This window comes from Nicotiana tabacum, chromosome 22 (genome assembly GCF_000715075.1).
Source record: "Nicotiana tabacum cultivar K326 chromosome 22, ASM71507v2, whole genome shotgun sequence".
Lineage (NCBI taxonomy): Eukaryota > Viridiplantae > Streptophyta > Magnoliopsida > Solanales > Solanaceae > Nicotiana > Nicotiana tabacum.
The window spans coordinates 153,770,825-153,791,929 of record NC_134101.1 but is presented as its reverse complement, the minus strand read 5'-3'; the positions used below and the strand labels follow the sequence as shown (position 1 = coordinate 153,791,929).

The 21,105-nt window shown below is 32.8% G+C and overlaps 1 protein-coding gene across 1 annotated transcript; it reads right to left on the bottom strand.

Moving 5' to 3' along the window:
* Positions 1 to 15,127: 15,127 nt before the first annotated feature.
* LOC107825140 (ribosome-recycling factor, chloroplastic) lies at positions 15,128 to 20,702 on the bottom strand. The gene is made up of 11 exons (XM_016651970.2): positions 20,482 to 20,702; positions 20,300 to 20,411; positions 19,745 to 19,814; positions 19,560 to 19,655; positions 18,781 to 18,878; positions 18,282 to 18,393; positions 17,331 to 17,372; positions 16,680 to 16,736; positions 16,558 to 16,608; positions 16,200 to 16,256; positions 15,128 to 15,443 (listed from the first exon to the last, which is right to left on the bottom strand). Exons 1-11 carry the CDS (start codon positions 20,564 to 20,566, stop codon positions 15,426 to 15,428), a joined length of 798 nt encoding a protein of 265 aa, XP_016507456.1. The 5' UTR covers positions 20,567 to 20,702; the 3' UTR covers positions 15,128 to 15,425.
* Between the last annotated feature and the right edge of the window lie 403 nt (positions 20,703 to 21,105).

The following is a 21,105-nucleotide window of genomic DNA, read 5'->3' as shown; positions in this document are numbered from 1 at the left end:
CGCACCTGCGGTCCCCAAACCGCAGGTGCAAAAACACCAGAAGTAGCAAACTTCAGCAGCTGCAATAACCTTCCAACTTCTCCATTAACCACCCGAAATCATCCTGAGGCCCCCAGGACCTCAACCAAAAGCACAAACATAACCCAATACCTTATTCTAACTCGTTCCAATCATCAAAACACCTCAAACAATATCAAATATACCAAATCACATCGGATTCAAGCCTAAGTTTCTAAAAATTCTTCCGAAATACGCTTTTGATCAAAAATCCAACCAAACCACGTCCGAATGACCTGAAATTTTACACACACATCCCAAATGACACGACGAAGCTACTTCAACTCTCGGAGTTCCATTCTGACCCCTATATCAAAATCTCGTCTATCAACTGGAAATCGCCAAAATATCAACTTCGTCAATTCAAGCCTAATTCTACTCCGAACGTCCAAAACCCATTTTGATCACACTCCTAAGTCATAAATCACCTTCCGAAGCTAATAAACCATCGGAACTCACATCCGAGCCCTCTAATATATAAGTCAATATCCGGTTGACTTTTCCAACTTAAGCCTTTTTAAAAGAGACGGAGTGTCTCAAACCTTATCAAAACCATTCCGAACTCGATCCAACCAACCTGATACCACAAAACACGGATAACGAAGTATAAAAAGCAGAAATGGGGAAAACGGAGTGGTAATTCATGAGACGACTGGCTGGGTCGTCATATCGACCAAATATTAGATCTAGTGTATGTAAATGTACCAAGTTTTAGTCAGCTTCTAAGGAATTACACTTGACTATAGTAAAGCAAATAATTCGATGTCTTATCGGAACTACCTCTTATGGACTATGGTATCCGTGATCTGATAATTTTAAACTTGAAGGTTTTTCAGATGCTAATTTTGTAGGGGATAGAGAAGACAGGAAAAGCATTAGGGGAACATGTTGGGAAAAGCATTAATTTCATGGAACGGGAAAAAACAAGGATTAGTAGCCTTGTCCACAATCGAAGTAGAATATATTGCTATTGGACAATGTTGTGCTCAAGTACTCTTGATGTCTCATCCATTGGGTGACTATGAACTATTTTTTAAACCTAATCAAATATTTTGTGATAACTCTAGTGCTATATGTCTCTCAAAGAACCCTGCATCATTCTAGGGCTAAACATATAGATATTAAGCATCATTTCGTTAGAGATCATGTTCTTAAATGAGATATAGAATTGATGTTTGCCAGCACTAGTGACCAATTAGTAGACATTTTCACAAAACCCTTGCTTGAAGGTAGATTTTGTTTTTAAGGGAATTACTTGGCATTATTTTACTTAGTACCAAAAATTAGGACATATGTGTTACTAATTATTTCTTTCTATCATACTTTATTATTTATTTCCTTATGTATGTAAGAAGTCATTAATTGTGCGCCTCCATTTCCCCTCCTTTTCATGTCTGTCACAACTCTCCAGAAAGAAAAATCAAACATCATGTCATTTCACTAACGCCTTTTCCTTTTCTGTACTCAACTGTCAAAACCTTTCTTTTTAACCCTCTCAACCACTCACATTCTTCTTTCATTGGTACTATCGCTCAGTAACTTTTTCCCTAAACTCATCAATGGCAAAAAACTCAAAAAATCCCTCTACCTCTACTCGAAATAGCACTCGTACCAGGGAAAAACCTTCTACACAACCCCAAGACCAGAACCAGTGATCTAGGTTCAAATCACTCTGAAGGCTTTGCCTCTTTTCAGGCAGAACTCTTCGACGATGCGTGTAGCCTGAACGAGAAAGCTCTTGGGAAATGACCCGTGGAAGAAATCCTGAATCTTTCTTCCCAAAGAAATCCAAAGTAGACCTCTCGAGTTCTTTGGAGTCTGACATCAACTTCTGGGAAACACCAAACAGAGACACCTTCATTGCTTTCAAAGACAAGCTAATAGCCCATGCAGAGTGATCGATTTGTACGACATGGAAGCCCTCAACTGCAAGGTAAAGTAACTTTTTGATTTCCAAGGTTGGTCAAACTTTCTTTAACTGCCTACCCAAAAAGTCTATGAAGCCCTAGTTAGGATGTTTTATGCAAATCTTCGTTCCCCAAATCCTGATATGTTAGAATCTCTAGTTCTAGAGAAGCGCATTATTCTAGATTGTGCCCTGTTTGACTCAATTTCTCAGTGTAAGTGCTCTGGTTTCTCTATGTTGTTCAAAAATACCTGGCTTGAAGACTTTGAAATTTCCTTTGATCAAGCAAAATATTGGATAGCCAGGTCTCCCTATGATTCTCTTCCAAATTAGTTAGGTCCCAATAATGCTATCTTAGAAACCGGAGTCCTAGCACACATTGTGGCAACAACCCTTCTCCCTCGCATTGGTTTGTTCTACACCATTTCCTAGCGGGATGCCTTTCTTGTTTACTATATAGTGACCAAGCATAAAGTCAAATTGTCCTACTGGGTCATAAACTTCATGATTGAAAGTGTTGATGATCCCACAAACCTTCCTTATGGTATGGTTATCACTCTTCACCTCGAAGTTCATAATATCTCTATTTCCAACCACCCTTTTGTCTCTATCACCAGATCCTACAACTCCAGAACCTTTGCCAGAATGGGGTATGTTTGTGTGAAAGGTACTTGGGTGAAAAAGCAAGAAAAAAAGGTTAAGGCTATTCAAACTAAATCAAAGTTAGATTGTGTGGTTCCCATCCTACTATGTATGATCCTGAACTTGTGGAGACATTAACTATAATTGACAACAAAGTGACCATCATCAAGGATCTTCTTATCTCTACCCAATCAATCATTGGAGATATTCATGACATCTCAAAGGAGACAGGCTCTGATGTACCAAAGATAAGGGTCAAGATTCTCAATTTAGTAGAAAACACAGTCAAAGCAGTTAAGGAAGTGCATGACAGGATAGATGGGATATCTGTTACTGTGAAGCCAACTTTGATCGTCTGAAGGAATCTATCTGCAATACTCTCACTTATTTTTTGCATTGCTAAGTTGTGAATGGGTGGATGTTTTAGACAATCTTTTTGTTTGTTTTGTTTTGGACTGGTTTTCTAGTTTTTGGCTATTTTGTTAGGACAATCACTGCACCTGCATGACTATCTCTATTGATGTTTTTATCTCTGCATGACTATTATTTTTGTCAATCTATTAGTGTCAGTATAATGTTGTTTGTTGATGCCAAAGGGGGAGAAATAAATAAAATAGGTAATGCGAGTACACACATTGTATGGCTCCCCCGATTGGGGGGAGTCGACTGTGGAGTCATATGTACTATGACTGTGGAATTGATGGACACATGGTATTCAGTTTAGGGGGAGTCAACTACAACAGGAAAAGAGTCAACTAAAAAGGGAAGTTAAATGCTTTTATATGTTATTTTTTCATCATCAAAAAGGGGGATATTGTCAGCTCTATATTTCAATGATGAAAAATAATATATCTTTGTTTGTAGGACCATTCTAGAAGCGTAAAAGCAAATAAAGAAAAATATATGAAAAGATCTGACAATGGATATTAGAAAGGAAGGCCCAAAATTAGAGGAGCTCTAGGAAAGAATATATATGCAAAGATCTAAGAACCTAGATAACCGAGAATAAGAACAGAAGGATCAAGATTAGAGGAGCTCTAGGCTACTAAAATTTTGCCTGCCAAGACTATTGAAGATACGCGTCGCAAAAGAAAGATATAATCTCAAGATTGGCTATCAAGATCCAAAATCAGGAAGCTCCATACTTATTCATGGAATGAATCAAAATTGATTCAACTCCAATAATCAATTTTCTTGGAACTGCAAATCTCTCAAAGATCTACAGCAATCAAATCAAAGCAAAGTTCAAAGTGTATATATTGTACAACATCAAGGAAGAGAAGATATACTTTGATCAAACTTGAAAGTACAAGAGGGTGTGAATTGATAATTTTTTTTCAGTATTCTAAGTAGTTGACTAGTTTACCAATTAGTCTACTTAGAGATAATAATAGAATAATAATAATAATAATAATAATAATAATAATAATAATAATAATAATAATAATAATAATAATAATAATACAGAAATAAAAATGCAGGAAATAAAGATACCAGAATTTTTATACTGGTTCAGATTCAATGTGAATCATACGTCTAGTCCCCTTGGGTTGCAAGGGTGATCTCTTTTAGTATTTAAAGTATCTCGAGTACAAGATGGTTGATATAGCTTTACACCAACGACTTAGTATCTATATCTTCTTGATACAATACCTCACCAGTGTTCATCTCTTTTTCTTCTCTCACTAATTATACAATAGATCTAAAAAGAAATACAATGCTTGTTTAGAGTAGAACAAAAAGAGTGATAATGGTTCATTCAAAGTATGTCTGGTTCAAGCCTGGAACAGATGTATATATACTTCGTGAGGCCTTCTTGACTCTTGATTGACGTAAATCTTGAGAGATTTCAAACCCAAGGGAGTTGATCCTTGAAAGGAATCATAAATTGATTATTTTCAAGAATAAGGTCAAGTTTCTGTTGATCTTCCTTGACTTGTGGTCTTGACAATATGTTCATCTACTAGGCAGATCTTTTCTTTTACTTGAGTGATCACGATGGATCCCTTGATTTTGGGCTTCAACGATCTCCAGTGCAGAGCTTCGCAATCTTGTTTTTCTTTTATTTGGGACCTTTCTATAATAGCTTCCGTCAGTCATCATTGATTGATTCTTCTTCCGAGTCTCCGATGCTTCTTCCTTTTTCATCTCTAATCATTGATATTTTTCTTTGCTTTACTTTGCTTCTAGATCTCCCGTTGATAGATTGTTTTCTTAATCCATACTTGAATGATAGGGCTTCTTGATTCCTTTATTTTATCCCTTGTGATCCTGCACCAAATATGATATATTATTTTTCCTCATTAAAACTCCCATTTAACAATCTTCCCTTTTTTATGATGACACAAATAATATATATAAACAATAGGTTACTTCCCTGTTGGCTTGCTCAATTGTAGTCGACTCCCCTTCAATGGGTGTTGCATATACCTCAGTCGACTCCCCTTCAATAGGTGCTACTATTTGTCCTGCAATGTGTGACTATCTTTTCTCCCCCTTTTTGACATCAGCAAAGAGGGGATATACATTTATATATAAAGTTGAAATTAAATAGAAACAGGCACATCATAGACAAATATTTGCAAATTATAGACATGCAGAATTTAGCAAAACTGGTTATCTAGTCCAAAATAGCAAAATGGCAAAAAATATTGTCTGAAATAACCACAACTAATGACGCAAGAAATAAATGAGAGTGTTGCAAATCGCCTCCTTTAGACGCACAAAGCTGGCATTAGCTGAAGCTGTCATCCCATCAATCCTGTCATGTATTTCCTTGAAGGCTTTGACTGCATTTTCTGCAAGTTTAATGATTTTGACCCTTATCTTTGAAACGTCGGACCTAGTCTCTTTGAAGATGGCATGGATGTCCCCAACCGTTGATTGAGTTGCAATAAGAAGGTACTTGATGATGGTCAACTTGTTGTCAATAGCAGTCAATTTCTCTACAAGATCAGGATCACCTACACTATGATGGGAAACAGAGGCTTTGATCTTAGAATCAGGCTGAACATTCTTGACTGCACCTTCCTGTTTCTTCACCCAGGAACCCTTAGTACACACATACCCCATATTGGCAAAGGCTCTAGAGTTGTAGGACTTTAAAACTGAAACAAAGGGTTATTGTGAGATAGAGATATTGTGGGCTTCCAATATGTGAGTGATAGTCATACCATAGGATAGACTAGTGGGATCATCAGCATTTTCAACCATGAAGTTTATGACCCATGAGGACAGTTTAACCTTAAGTTTGGTCACAAAGCAGTAAAAAAGAAAAGTGACTCGTTGAGAGAAGGTTGAGAATAAGTCAGTGCAAGGAAGAAGAGTAGTTGCAATAATGTGGGTCAGAACTCGGGTTTCGAAACTAACATCACTGGACCTAACTCGTTAGGAAGAAAATCAGATGGACACTCAATAATACAACATTTTGCTTGATCAAAAAAATTCAAAATCATCAGGCCAAGTATTTTTGAAAAGCATGGGAAAGCCGGAGAACTTACACTGAAAAATTGAGTCAAACATGGCACAGTCAAGAACAATGCGTTTTCATAGAACTAGGGATTCAAACTTATCAGGCTTGCTAGAATGAAGATTGGCATAGAACATTCTCACTAAAGGTTCATAAACTTTGGGAGGGGCGTAGAGAGGAATTTAGACAATCCTTGAAAACAAACAAATCATTTACTTTACAATTAAGGGCCTCCATGCCATCAAGATCGATTACTCTGTCGTGAGCAATGGGCTTGTCTTTGAGAGAAATAAAGAAATCACTATTTGGGGTATCCCAGAAATTGAGGTCGGACTCTAGAGAGCTCGAGAGGTCTAATTTGTATTTCTTGGGGGTAAAAGATTCAAGGGGGTCTTCCATGGGCCTTTTGCCAAGAGCTTTTTCTCCTATTCGGTGAGAGTGGTCAGATGGTTTTGCCTGGAAAGAGGCAAACCCTTCTGAGTGGTCAAACCCTAGGTCTACTTGTTCTGGAGACTGAGAAGAGGGTTTTCACTAAGAACGAGTACTTTTTCTAGTGGAGGTAGAAGAATTCTTGGAGTGTTTAGCCATTGGAGAATTTTGAAGAGGGGTTTCTAAGCGATAAAAACAATGAAGACAAGGGAGAATGGTTCAAAGGATTAAAAAGAATGGATTTTGATAGTTGAGTGCAGGAAAGGAAAGGGTGTCAGTGAAGGGTCATGATGATTGATTTTCCTTACTTGAAATCTGCAACTGATGGGAAAAGAGAGGGAAATAAGAGGTGCTTAATTAATGCATACTTATAGAGAAAATAAAACTGAAAACATTAGACATGCAAGAATTAAAATTAACACATAGGTCCTAATTTTTATAATCAAGTGAAATAATGTCAAGTAATTCTCTTAGGGAGCAAAATCTATCTTCAAGTAAAGGGTTAGTAAAAATATCTACTAATTAATCAGTAGTGCCAACAAATGATAATTCTATATCTCCCTTAAGGACATGATCTCTAATGAAATGATGTTTAATATCTATATGCTTAGCCCTAGAATGATGCACAGGATTCTTTGAGAGACATATAGCACTAGAGTTATCACAAAATATTTGATTAGGTTTAAAAAATAGTTCATAGTCACCCAGTTAATAAGACATCCATAGTAACTATGTACAGCATTGCCCAATGGCAATATATTCTGCCTCAGTTGTGGATAATGCAACTGAGCCTTGTTTCTTACTATTCCATGATATTAATGCCTTTCCCAGTATTGACATGTTCAGTTGGTGCTTTTTCTATCTTCTTTATCACATGTACGATCAGCATCTAAAAAACCTTCAAGCTTAAAATTGTTAGAACGTGGGTACCATAGTCCATAAGAAATAGTTCCGATGAGATAACAGATTATTTTATTTACTGCAATCAGATGCGATTCCTCGGGAGTTGACTAAAACCTGGCACATTTACATACACTAAACATAATATCTGGTCAACTGGTCAGTCAAGCAAAGCAAAGAGCCAATCATTCCACGATATTTAGTTTCATCAATTGGATTTCCTTTTTCGTCCTTGTCGAGACTTGTTCACGGGCTCATTGGTGTACCAATTGCTTTAGCACTGCTCATGCCAAACTTTTGAATTAATTCCTTTGTATATTTCGTCTGGCACACAAAGTTCCTTCTTCAGATTGTTGAATTTGAAGTCCAAGGAAAACGTAAGCTCTCCCATCATGCTCATTTCAAACTCACTTTGCATAAGACTAGTGAATTCCTTGCATGAAAGAGGGTTAGTACTTTCAAATATAATATCATCAATGTAGACTTGAATAATATGATTACTTCCTGATGATCATTTGATAAATAATGTAGTGTCTACTTTACCTCTTGTAAAGCCATGGTCAAGTAGAAATGAATAAAAATAGAATAATAATAATAATGCAGAAATGATGAGTAGGAAATAAAAATGCCAGAATTTTTATACTGGTTCGGATTCAATGTGAATCCTACATCCAGTCCCCTTGGGTTGCAAGGGTGATCTCTTTCAGTATTTGAAGTATCTCGAGTACAAGATGGTTGATGTAGCCTTACACCAATAGCTCAGTTTTTATGTCACTTTTTCCTTCTTGATTCAATGTCTCACCAGTGCTTATCTCTTTTCTTCTCTCACTAATTATACCACAGATCTAAAAAGAAATACAATGCTTGTTTGGAGTAGAACAAAAAAAGTGATAATGGTTCGTTCAAAGTATGTCTGCTTCAAGACTGGAACAGATGTATATATACTTCGTGAGGTCTTTTTGACTCCTGATTGACGTGAATCTTGAGAGATTTCAAACGTAAGGGAGTTAATCCTTGAAAGGAATCATAAATTGATTCTTTCCAAATAAGGTCAATTTTTCGTTGATCTTTCTTGACTTGTGGTCTTGACAGGCTGTTCATCTGCTAGGCAGATCTTTTCTGTTACTTGAGTGATCAACGATGGATCCCTTGATTTCAAGCTTCAACAATCTTCGGTGTAGAGCTTCACAATCTTGTTTTCCTTTGATTTGGGACCTTCCTATAATAGCTTCCATCAATCATCATTGATTGATTCTTCTTCTAGATTTCCGTTGCTTCTTCTTTTTTCATCTCTAATCATTGATACTTTTCATTTGATTTGCTTCTAGAGGTCTCGTTGATAGATTGTTTCTGTAATCCATACTAGAATGATATGGCTTCTTGATTCCTTTGTTTTATTCCTTGTGATCCTGCACAAAATGTGATATATTATTTTTCATTATTGAAACTCATATTTAACAAAACTAACTTCTTGCTTTTTGTTCTACTCTAAACAAGCATTGTAATTTAAGTATAGCTTACTGTGTAACCAGTAGAGAGAAGAAAGAGAGAGAAACATTGGGGAGGCATTGTATCACAATTACTACAAGTGTACTTAGAACCAAAAGAGAGTTGGTATTCGGGATAACATCAACATATTTGTACGAAGTTATTCAAGGAGCTTTGAAGAGAGAACACTCTTACAACTAAGGGAACTGGAGTAGAATTCACATTTAATCCCAACCAGTATAAAAATTATGCGTGTTATTTAATTTCTACATTTTACATCCTGTCTTTAATTTTATCTTGCCTCTACTTTCAGTCGACTGCTTGATCAATTAGTCAACTACTTAGAATAAAAAAAAAAGTCGACAATTCATTCCCGTACTTTCAATTATGAGCCAATTTGCTTGTACGTTGGAGCTAATACAGATTATTAGTCTGAAGTAGAAGTAGCATGGATTGAAGTGATATCCTCTTATACTAATGTTAGAACCCGCGAGATACGCGTATATTTTGAAAGAGTATTAGTCTTATGAGATTATATATGATATATCATATTGTTTTAATAAAATTTATCTTATGTTAAATCTTATGTATATATATATCCTAATAATATCTTTATATTTTTGTATTATTCAATAAGAAATTCTATTCTATTTCTAAAATACAATTCGTTACTATATATATATATATATATATATATATATATATATATATATATATATATATATATATATATATATTATTCTTTTTTTTCACGCTATAGAAAATTTTTCTTTATATTCTTTTTCTTGTAATAATTTTTCATATACTTTTATTCTTCTATTCTATTGCTCAGATTCAAACTTATCAATAATACTTTTGAATATGTTTACCTATTATTTTTATTTTATTTTTAAATTAATTCAAAGTATAAATTCTCTCACACTCTATCTAGTTCCCCTGTATTAGTTTCTTCTATTATAAATTTTATATAATTATTCCATCTAGTGTTTAATCCAATAATATACAAAATAAATAAAAGTGCATATGCCTATACTTTATACTTTACCAAAATCTCAAGGTATTTAATTTGTCTTTGGAGTTTTATTTTACAATTCAAAAACTTGGATAAAATCTGATTCATTTTATTTTTCAATTCAAAAGCTTGGATAAGTTTTGAATATGATTTGATTTAACAAAGTAAATATATAGAAGATATATTGATTATTATTTTCTTATTACACATAAGAAAAGGATACATTAATCTAAAACATATAGCTTAGCGCATATGTAGCTATTTCAAGCTTAAATTTTCGTTCTCCTTTATTTTCAGCATAAAATATGGAGTTTTAATTTTATTATTTTTCAATTTTTGTTTACGCTTATCTTATCCTAGATCCAAGAATTTAGATGCAAAATTTAAAATTGATATTCTTTTTTATTTCAAAAAAAAGTTATCTCAATTCAAACAATTTTATCTCCCCCCCCCCCCTTCTCTTTATCTCTCTCTATCTAATATAGAAGATATATTTTCTTATTTGACAATATCCTTACAAACTCTCCTTAATATTGTCAAGTGGCTTTTTAATAGCTTGCCACTTGACTTAACTATAATGCAAATATATTGTTAACTTTATTCCATTAATATATATACTAATATTAGTACTCGCGCGATGCACGGACAAATCATATAAAATCATTGATCAAATCTCGTAGTAGACAACCAATCTATTTAATAAATATTTGTAGCAACCTAACCCCTTGATTTTAGTACTTGCATTTCGTTCCGCTGTCGATATTAAAGAATACTAAACATATCATATTGTGATTTGTCTTGTTCGAGCACATTAGATCATATTATTTTAACAAAATTCTTACTGCCACTTTATTTTTATCTGGAAGTCAAATATTTTTTATTCATCACATCATTTTTATGTAAAACAAAATTTGTTCTTTTCTTATAGTTATTGTATTATTTAATATTTAATATTATTATACTATCATATAATTTTTTATTAGCTTATAATTAAATTAATGTCTTGCTTATTATCCTTTTAATAGTATTTAATAAAAATAAATGTTTTATTCTTGAAATTTGGTATATTTCTATGCTTTTATCCTCTTATTCATAATATTTAATCATTTGAATTTATTAGTAATATTTTTAAATATAATTTAATTATTTTATTTTATATTTTTTAATTAATTTAAAGTATAAGTATCCTCACACTACCTCTATTTTTTTTTAATATACATTCTCTTCTTACTATAAATGTTAATTAGTTTTATATTAATGTTTTACTTATAACCAATATAATGTGATATTTTGTTTTAAATTGTAACTTTTAATTAGTCTAAAATATTAATACATAAGTTATTTGATTATCATATTTTAAATGTATTGAGTTATCTTATAATTATTTTGTATTAGATGCATAAATTTTTTTTCCTTTTTAGCTATAAAATACAATTTAATTTTTAATTTTCATTAGTAAGATTACCAATATTAGAAATTTATTTTGTATTTTTAAAAATTTATTCAATCATAGAAAAGAATTTTCTTAATTTTTTGAATAGATTATTTCAAAATATTGTAATAATATTTTTACTGTCATTTTAAATTCTTTACGTAATATTTTCAAAAACAAAAAAAATGTCATCTCAAATTTAAATAATTCTTATCATTTTATTTTCTAAACTGGACCGCATTTTCAAAAAATTATGCTATGCATTCAAACTCAAACTAACTGCACTCGATTCATATATTAATCCTAGAAAAAAATCTTATTTGTTTAAACATATTATATCTAAATATCGTAGTAATATTTTCACTGTCATTTTACTTCTTTACATAAATTATTCTTCTTTTTTTGTTTTAAGATACAAATTTATTTTTGTAAAATTACCTATATTAAAAATTTATTTGTAATTTAAAATTTTATTTTTTATTATTATTTTATTTTTCATAAATAAGACTCCAATTTCGTAGTATTATTCATAATTTGAGCATTCGTATCATAATTTTAAGAACTTTGTAATCTTAAATTCAAATAGTCTTTTTTTTATTTCTAATAGTAAATTTTTAATAATTTTGCATAAATTTTCTATTTTTTTAATCTGATATATAGTCTTATTACATTTTATGTGGTTTTCATTAACTTGTAACTTTATTTAATATCATTCTCAACTACTTTTATTTAATAATAGAAGATAAATATATAATATTTAATTATAAAATGAATATTTATTTTGTTTTAAAAAAATTTCTCGAAAATTTAAATAAGTTTTACACTTTTTCCTAGGATAAAAAATCTTAGTTTTTTTTCTATTTATTCTTTATTATTGATTTTATATTATTCAATACCTAATATAATTACATTGTTATGTGAATTTTTATTAGCCTGTTTGAATTTAATATCTATTTTTACCACACTCATTCTAATATTATATAGATAAAAATTAAAATACTTTCTCATCTCAAATTCAAATAATTTTTATCATTATATTTTCTTAGTTGGACCATATTTTCAAAAACTTATGATATGCTTTCAAACTTAAACTAACTAAACTCAATTCAAATATTAATCATAGAAAAATATTTTCTTAATTTTTTTTTGTCAAAATAAAATTTTTTATTCAACCAATTGTGTATATTTACAACTGCTAATCCTTTTGGACTCTAGGATTAGTTCTCTACAGTCAATATCTCACCTATACATATCATCTACTAATCTGTTGAATCTATATAGGAAAACTGTTTAGACTCTCTAATAGTTTCTGCCATTTGTGATACCTCTGCCCTCTAATATGTAGTTGGAGGATAATTTCTCTTATCCTGTAGTCACTTTCTTTATTTTCCTGTTGAAATCTTCGATTGTTCCGTTCTTGCCAAACGTGGTATACAGTAGCAGCAAACAACCATCTCACCACTTCTTGCCTCGCTCTGCCTCCCTTTGTTCTTTTGGTCACCCAGCTAAGTTCTTCATCCCATGTAGATATTTGTCTAGGTTCACCTATCCACTACAGTAGTTTAGCCCATATCTGTCTTGAATAAGTTATTTTCTTAATTGTTTGAACACATTATATCTAAATGTTGTAGTAATATTTACGTATAAAATATTCGTTTGCACGATTTATCAATATTAATATGAATTTATTTTTCTTGTTATTAAAATATCTTTTGCTGATTATTTAATTTTTCTCTTACCTTATAATTAATTTGTATACTTTATGTAAGTTCTTATTTTGCTGCTTGAATTTTTTACTTTTTAAACTCAATAAATCTTTAATATCTTAAATAATTTTTAGTTTTATTTTATATTTTAACTTACTCCAAAATATAAATAGTCATAGGTTATCCCAATTTACGTCTTTATATATTTTTTTCTATTATAGTTTTTAATTAATTTTTTACCTCTATATTTCTAGCTAACATAGAAGAAAATTTATGAGTGGATCAATATATAGATATAAATATAGATATTGATACAAATATACATATAATATATATATATATATATATATATATATATATATATATATATATATATATATATATATATATATATATATATATATAGATTAGATTTGTCTAGATCTATTTAGATTATATATAAGATTCATTAAATTACCTCCATTAGTTATGTTTTTATATATAATTTCTAATTATTAATGTTGTCCTAAAATTGCCAAGTGACTTCATTTTAGCTTGCCACTTGGCTTAACCACAATGCATACTACTCTCCTTTTAATATAAACTATAGATATAGATAGATATAGATATAGATATAGATATAGTATAGATTCTCTGTTGCAAACGACCCGGATTAAGCCTAAATTTTCAATGCGCCATGCTTCACGTGATATTCTTATACTATCGACCTACCATAATCTGTTCTCCTAGTAATTTTAACTTTAAAACTTTAGAATCTATAGTAGTTTGTATCTTGAATATAAAACTTTTTGTTTCCAAAATTAGAAGATCACTTTCTATATTTACACTAAAAAAAATTAATTCCTTTTTTATATTTTAAATTCTATAATTTTTTTAAATCTTTATGTACGACTATTATATAACGAGCCCTTATTGAATATTATCACTTACCTGTTGTTTTAGGGTGAAATTCAAAAATAGCCAGATTTATAAGTGATAGTTGAAAAATAGCCACAGTTTCAAAAGTAATCGAAACTAACCATTTTCATGTAAAGATAAATCTGAACGAAAACACATTCAAAATCTAAAAAATATTCCAGCATAATATATTGAAGTTCGAATTTTTTACATGTGAACTTCCAGCATAATATACTGGAGTTCCAGCACAATATACTGAAGTTCAAGCATAATATGCTGGAAGTTCATACACGGGTGCTCCAATCTCCAGTATATTATGCTGGAACTTTCCGTGTGCTAGAGTTCAAGCATAATATGACGGAAGTTCATACACATGTGCGCCAATTTTCAGTATATTATGCTGGAACTTTCCAAAATAACGGCTATTTTTTAATGACTTTACAAACGCTAGATATTTTTCGATTACCCGTCCGAAAATTGGCTAGCCCGTGCTATTTTCACGTCGTTTTATCCTTACCTCAAGTTCTTAGTGAAAGAAAACCACCAACATCTGGAATCGGATAAAACCACAGGTACGAGATAATATTATATTTTGGCAATCACTTATATTGAAAAATAAAATGAAATAATTGAATGAGTGACATGCAAGCAGACAGACAACTGAACTTAAAGGGGGAGGCTTAGATTCGCATAAGCAATTATTCAAAGACAACACAACCGGAGTGACATCAAAATGCAAAAAATCTTGACAAATTAATAATATAACCACTTTTGAATGCTGACAACCAAACGAGTGCTGTTGTTGCTTTCTATGAGTTCTTTGATTGAAAGTAATTTGAAGATAATATTAAAAGGCAAGGAATGGGAGTTGCCAAGTGAAACGGTTTGATGTATGCTACCTCGTTGTCCATTATATCAAACAATATAAGGGGTTAAGAAGACTACGGCTGCTAGACAAGTAAATTAGCTGGTAAACATACACTTGTGTATATGCACAGACAGGCTCACAAATCAAATGCACTACCCGGACACAGAAAACTTGCAAAAACTATTGGCGTCAGGTAATGCAATGATTCTCAATAGAGTATATATATAAACATATAGGAACAAGATGTCCACAACTTAGGTCAAACAAATAGATTATAGAGCCCCACAAAATAAAGAGAAAGAAGAGCAACGACAGTAGATCTTTGACCATCAACAAGTACGTTCCCCTCTGGATGCTATAGTTACAAAACCCAGCAGCCTCAACTTGAAGATGGGTGCTCAAATTAGGTTGTTACAAGCATATTCACTTCTTTAAGCAATACTTTCCAGTAACAACAGATTCAAACAAAATTAACTGGGACCATTCCAGTTCCCGACTGCTCTTGACATCATTTTAAGAGAAAAATAAAGACATGTAACAAGCCTATGCACCAGATGAACCTTCCAAGAAAAACTTCATCATTTCACTAACTCCATGTACACATTGCACGGAACTGTAGTCAAACTGTCAGCAGTTCCTGAGAGTCGAAAGTAGATGTGTTCGATAAAAATTCCACTAACCCTCATTGGATAAATAGAATGGACGCATAAGCGAGTTAAAAGGTAAAGCATGGTAAACTAGTGAGCAGCCAAACCTCACGAGGAAGTGGAAAACAATGGAGAGATAAGGAACTACGATCAAACTACCTATGGGTAAGATTGAGGTGGGTTAAGGTAAATGGGAGGGGAAAGCAGCTTCAGCTGCAGCTATGGAATATAAATTGAAACAATTAGAATAAAATATTGCCACTCCATAGGAACCCTTTCTCAGAAGATGACCAACTTTTCCCTATTTATTGGTGAGCAAAAGGAAGATTGCTAGACAACACAAATCTAGAAAATTTGAAAAATATGAATAGTAAAATTATTTCTTCAGTGTGTGCATGCATGAAGTTAATGGTTCCATCTGCATTAAAGGATTTCCTGTAAACAGCCACAAGGTGAAACTTGACTCAATTCCCGTTATTCAGAGCATAGTCAATGTGCATAGAGAAACATACAGTATATGAAAGGGCCTAGTGAAGCAGAAAGGCTGCATAGAAGCATGGTATGGTAAAAGGATGGGGAAGAAAATATTTCTTTAGGTCCCCTATCAGAACTTAACTGTTGGTACTCAGTTTTTCTGCTAGTTTATTACTTATATTAGATAAAGAACTCGGGGAATTTGGAGCCTACCCATATTTTTGTGCATATTTAATCTCAAAAGACCACGGGAGTATTCTTGATTAACATACCTTCTCCTTCTGCTTGAAGACGGTATCAATCTTCTTCATATATTCATCTGTGACTTTCTGCATCAAAACAGGAAGAATGTCATAACAAGCAGACTTCAGGTTGTTCTATAGTAATAATTATTAGTCATTTGAGCTATTTCCTTCAGTAGGTTTGAGAAATTAGAGCAGAAGTAGGTATTACGACAAAACCAGAAAACAGTTTTAGTTTCTCTCATCCAGTAGAATCCAAGGCGTCGAAACAACCAAGCAGTAGTTTACAGTTTAAAATTACGATTTATGAGACAATTGTTCAAACAATTATGGATACACTTTTTGTTTCTGAATTTCTGTGCCATGAACACCAAACTTTATTAGGTACCTGTAAATCACCAGACAAGTCCTTCACATTGTCTTCAGAAAGCTTTTTCTCCTGAAAAAGGTAAGATTCCTCAATATCTAACATCCGAAAGATAAGGACCAAAAGTTGCCAAGAACTCAAACCTTCTCAAGCTTTTCATATGCTTTTAAGGCATCCCTTCTAATATTCCTTAAAGCTACCTGCAAGTGTTTCATTAGAAAGAGCTAGTAGTATCCAGTAGACTTGATTAATAGGCAATATAAACACACTAACTACTCCATCCCTAAACAAATGAAAGATTCATAGTGGGTCAAGCTATCTAAGCGTTAAATTGATATAGGACATTTAAGATTGGAATAACAGCACTATATTCAACACATTCTTTAAATTGAAAGGCTACTTTTGTTTAGGAAAACCCTGTACAGAGAGCAGTTATTTGAATTTCCATCGTAATTGTGTATCACAAATTGGGATAGGAAATATGAAAAAGTACTTTGTGTATGTCATACACTGACTGCAATCATAATTCAGTCTATTGAGCAGTTTAACACCAAGTTTACTGCTTGCTACCATAAGGACCATGGATAGGGTACATCTACAAACACCAGAGAAAAGGTATAACTACCACAGTCGTGATCAATTGTAAATCCAAAACATCAGGTGCGCCAAAGGATAAATTGGAGTTATTTCTGACAGTAGATCCCACTACATTATGAATAGAGGATAATTTTTTTTAAAAGCAGAAAAGAAATAGAAAGGAGTTACAGCATGCTTTTAAAATAGATAAGACTTACCTTTCCTTCTTCTGCCTGTTTAGAAACAATTTTGGATAGCTCCTGCATAAAATGAATAAAAATAAGAGAAGTAAAAATGCAAACTCAAATAGAAATTGAATGTACTGAATTATTCACAAATTTACCAAATCATAAACTTCGGGAAAACCCACAGGGTGAAGTAGACATAAGCTGGAATTAGATCAAAAGCTGTAACAACATTTTTTCATAAAAACATGCTATTGTAAGCCAAATTTTTTTTATTTTTCATAAGCAAAAAGGACAAATGTTATCAATCAAATAACAGAATGGCTGCCTGTCAATATGGCAGCAAGACGTTGTGCGCCCCGAGTGTACGCCAATCACATAGCTTGAATAGCAAAAAGTCACCTCTAGTTGGGATATGGTGCAATGCAATTTTGCCAGTCCTCTAATTTAAACAAGTTCACTCCCAACCAGTTATTAAACCTAGATATCCAGTCATTTCAGATAAACTGCATAGTGTAGCTAGTGCCCCTAATGTTCTTGTTTCCATATGACCTATAAGAATGTAAAATCACCAGTCATCTGCTCCTCTGAAAATAAACAAGTCAATATTACTAGATGATGTCACATACACCACAAAAAAAAAAAAGGAAACAAAAGACTTTCAGAAAATTAATGACAATGATACAAGATATTAACACAAAGCAGATGAAGAGATATGCAATGAAACGCAGGTACTTTGTCTGTAATTAGTGGCAAACTAATGAGAACATGAAATTGGGTATTATCAGAAACAATAGACAAATATTTCCCAAGATACAAGACGAGAAAGCATGACTTAACCGACAGCAGGGTTAATAAATTGGAGATAATATCCATCCAACCCATAGCATAGGGGGTTACATCATAAATGGCTACAGTTAAATTCAAGCTCAAAGTTGGCATCTAGAAGAAACAAATCTGACTGAGCACGGGAAAACTTAATACCTTCCTCCTGTCGGATGTCAACTGGGGTACAGACATTCTTATTACTTCTCCATCATTATTTGGCGTCATACCAAGATCAGAGCCGACAATAGCCTTCTCTATAGCTTTTAAACTGAAAATTAAGTCAAAAAGTAAAGCTGAGTGCAGAGCAAATACATGCATTGGTTGATCATAATGGTTCTAAGAAATCTCTCACGAGGACACTTTCATTAGCCTAAGGCTTAAAAATGGAAACAACTTCTATGACTTGTTATCGTGTAAATTATACAAGAAAAACAGTATACAAAGGCAATGAGTCTGATGAAGTTGACATCCTATTTTTTGCTACATCCAAATTCCAGAACTCACTCTTTTGCTCACCCTACTTCAAAATGCATCTAAGAATCTACAAGTAGTATTAATATCAAGAAAGCAAGAGATAATGGTCACACATCCAAAGTATTAGCCGAGGTAATTTTCTTTTTTCTTTTTTTTTTTCAAATTGTTTCAGAAGTTCAACCTGGATTTGTCATAGGGCTGCACCAAGATAGAACTTGAATCAGGAGTGCTTATTTGTGCTATGCTTTTCAAGCTGACTGGAGTGCCATAATAATCCACCTTGTATCAGCAATTAAAATGAAAAAAAAGAAAAGTTGTACTTAGACATCTTGCATATAAGAAACAAAGCGATATATTTTGCCACTGGAATTAAATTACCCAAGAAGCATAGAAGTCACTGCCTATCATATCTCAGACAACACATTTCTACAACCAGATAACTATTATGAAGTATGAATACATGAGAAATACTAAGGAAATATTTGGGGCTTGCAGTGAAGTAATGAGAAAGACGCAGCAGCCTCTAAGCAAGAACATGTATATATCACTCGAAAGTCATAATACACCAGAGGGGAAGGGACATGGTGCAATTGACAAGAAAAAACAAAAGGAACTGTTACTCTAGGCAGACCCGAAGAAAAATTTACAGGAAAACATGTCAGTTAACAAATTTGCAGAATGCGCTTAGCTGTATAATGTCAATGTCAATGTGGCACCTACAATAACATGACTTTCAATTCATTTATAAGTTATAAATATGTTGATAGGATTTCAATGGTTTTGTAAGCCCTCCATTATGTTCGAAAACAACAACAACAACATACCCAGTATAATCCCACGGGTGGGGTCTCCATTATGTTCTACGGAATCAAATATGATGGTTCTCAATAATTTGTCATGTTAATCATAAGTATTGAAGCATAATGTCATCTGAAAAGAAAAAACTACAAAACGTCTTACCTCAATTTTATCTAGCATAGCTGGGCTAGCTCGTCCCGTCCTTATAGAATTGAAATTTGACCTAACATTTTCAATTGTCTTTTCCATCCTTTCTTTCTGAAGTAAAATAAAAGGGTTATATGAAAAGGGAAAATAAATGAGTTGCCATAGCTTTTCATAATGAAAACAAAAATCACTATACCCACCACATCTTTCTCAATCGCAGCTTTTTCCGCTTCTATTTGTTCAATGGTTGCACACCTCACAGTTCCTCTTCTGAAAAATCAAGCCCAAGTTATGTACATGGAGACTCAACAACAGGGCGGACTTAGTGTACTAGTTATGGTTTCATCCAAACCCGGTAACTTTGACTCAGACCATACAAATGTGTTAAAAGATCCACTAAATAGGTACAAATAATAGATTTCTAATTCAGTAAATCAAATGGCTGCAGTAGAAGTTTGAACATGAACCAATAAAGTTCAAATCCTGGATTTGTACCAGGTCAACACGGTAAACAAATGCAAGCACCAGCAAGAACAACGACAACAAAAATTGTTACTAATACACTTCAAATCCAAACTAGTTGGTGTCGTCTATATAACTCCTCAATATACATTCCACCAAATATGGACCCGTTGCATTCCAATATTCAATAATAAATTAAGGGTGTATAGTAGGTACTTCACATTTTCAACTGACATACAAAATATAGAAAGAAAGAAAAACAGGCGTAACGGCAGAGATAGAATTGGACTTGCCTCTTTACCCAAGATAGCTTAACAGGCTGCAATCTCCTTGCTCCGACACGTATGCTCACATAATTCACAGACGCCGTCAAAGAAACCCCATTACCAGAAGTGCGAAAATCATCTGCAAGGTGTTTGTTGAAATGCTACAACCGGCGTGTCATAGAGAAAGACAAGAGGAAAAAGATGGATACCTTGAAAGCAAATGAGGGGTTTGGGAGGATTGGGCTTTTGGTACAGCGAACGGATTGGAGTTGCATGCGAGAATGCTGTCGTCATTCTGGAACGCAAAGAGAAACACTCTTTCTTCTTTTTCGCTGATTGTTGATTGTCTTTCGGAGTCTCTGTAAGTGAAACTTCAGCGTGAACTTTTGGATAACTAGGATAAGAGTTCGTTCCTTTCCTTTTCTTTCTCTTCTTTTTTTTTTTTTTTGGAAGTTTATTCTTCTTCCCCCTTTTTTTTTTGAGAATCTGACAAAGTTAGTGCCTTAAGTTTGTTATTCTCTTTTATTTGCGGTTAATTTAATATAATAATTCTTCAAATATGCACTTAATCAGTTTTTGTAACGACCTGAGCGGTCGTTTCGAGCATTTGCACTTCGCTCGGTAGTTTGAGGGCATAAGTAGCTTCGTATGATGTTATTATGACTTGTGTGAATCGTCGGTTTTGATTTTCAGGTTATTTAGAATCGATTTTGAAGAATGAATTTCATGATTGAAGTTTTAAGTTGGAAGAGGTGATTAAGTTTGATTTTTTGTGAATTTGACCCCTAAACGAAGTTTTGATGGTTTTGTTAGGTCCGAATGGTGATTTTGGA

Coding starts and splice junctions, on each gene's coding strand:
- LOC107825140 (XM_016651970.2), bottom strand. CDS start 20,566: ATGACGACAGCATTCTCGCATGCAACTCCAATCCGTTCGCTGTACCAA. Junction 18,879..19,559: donor CTATGCTAGATAAAATTGAG/GTAAGACGTTTT, acceptor TGCTGATACAAG/GTGGATTATTATGGCACTCC. Junction 16,609..16,679: donor CATATGAAAAGCTTGAGAAG/GTTTGAGTTCTT, acceptor TACCTTTTTCAG/GAGAAAAAGCTTTCTGAAGA.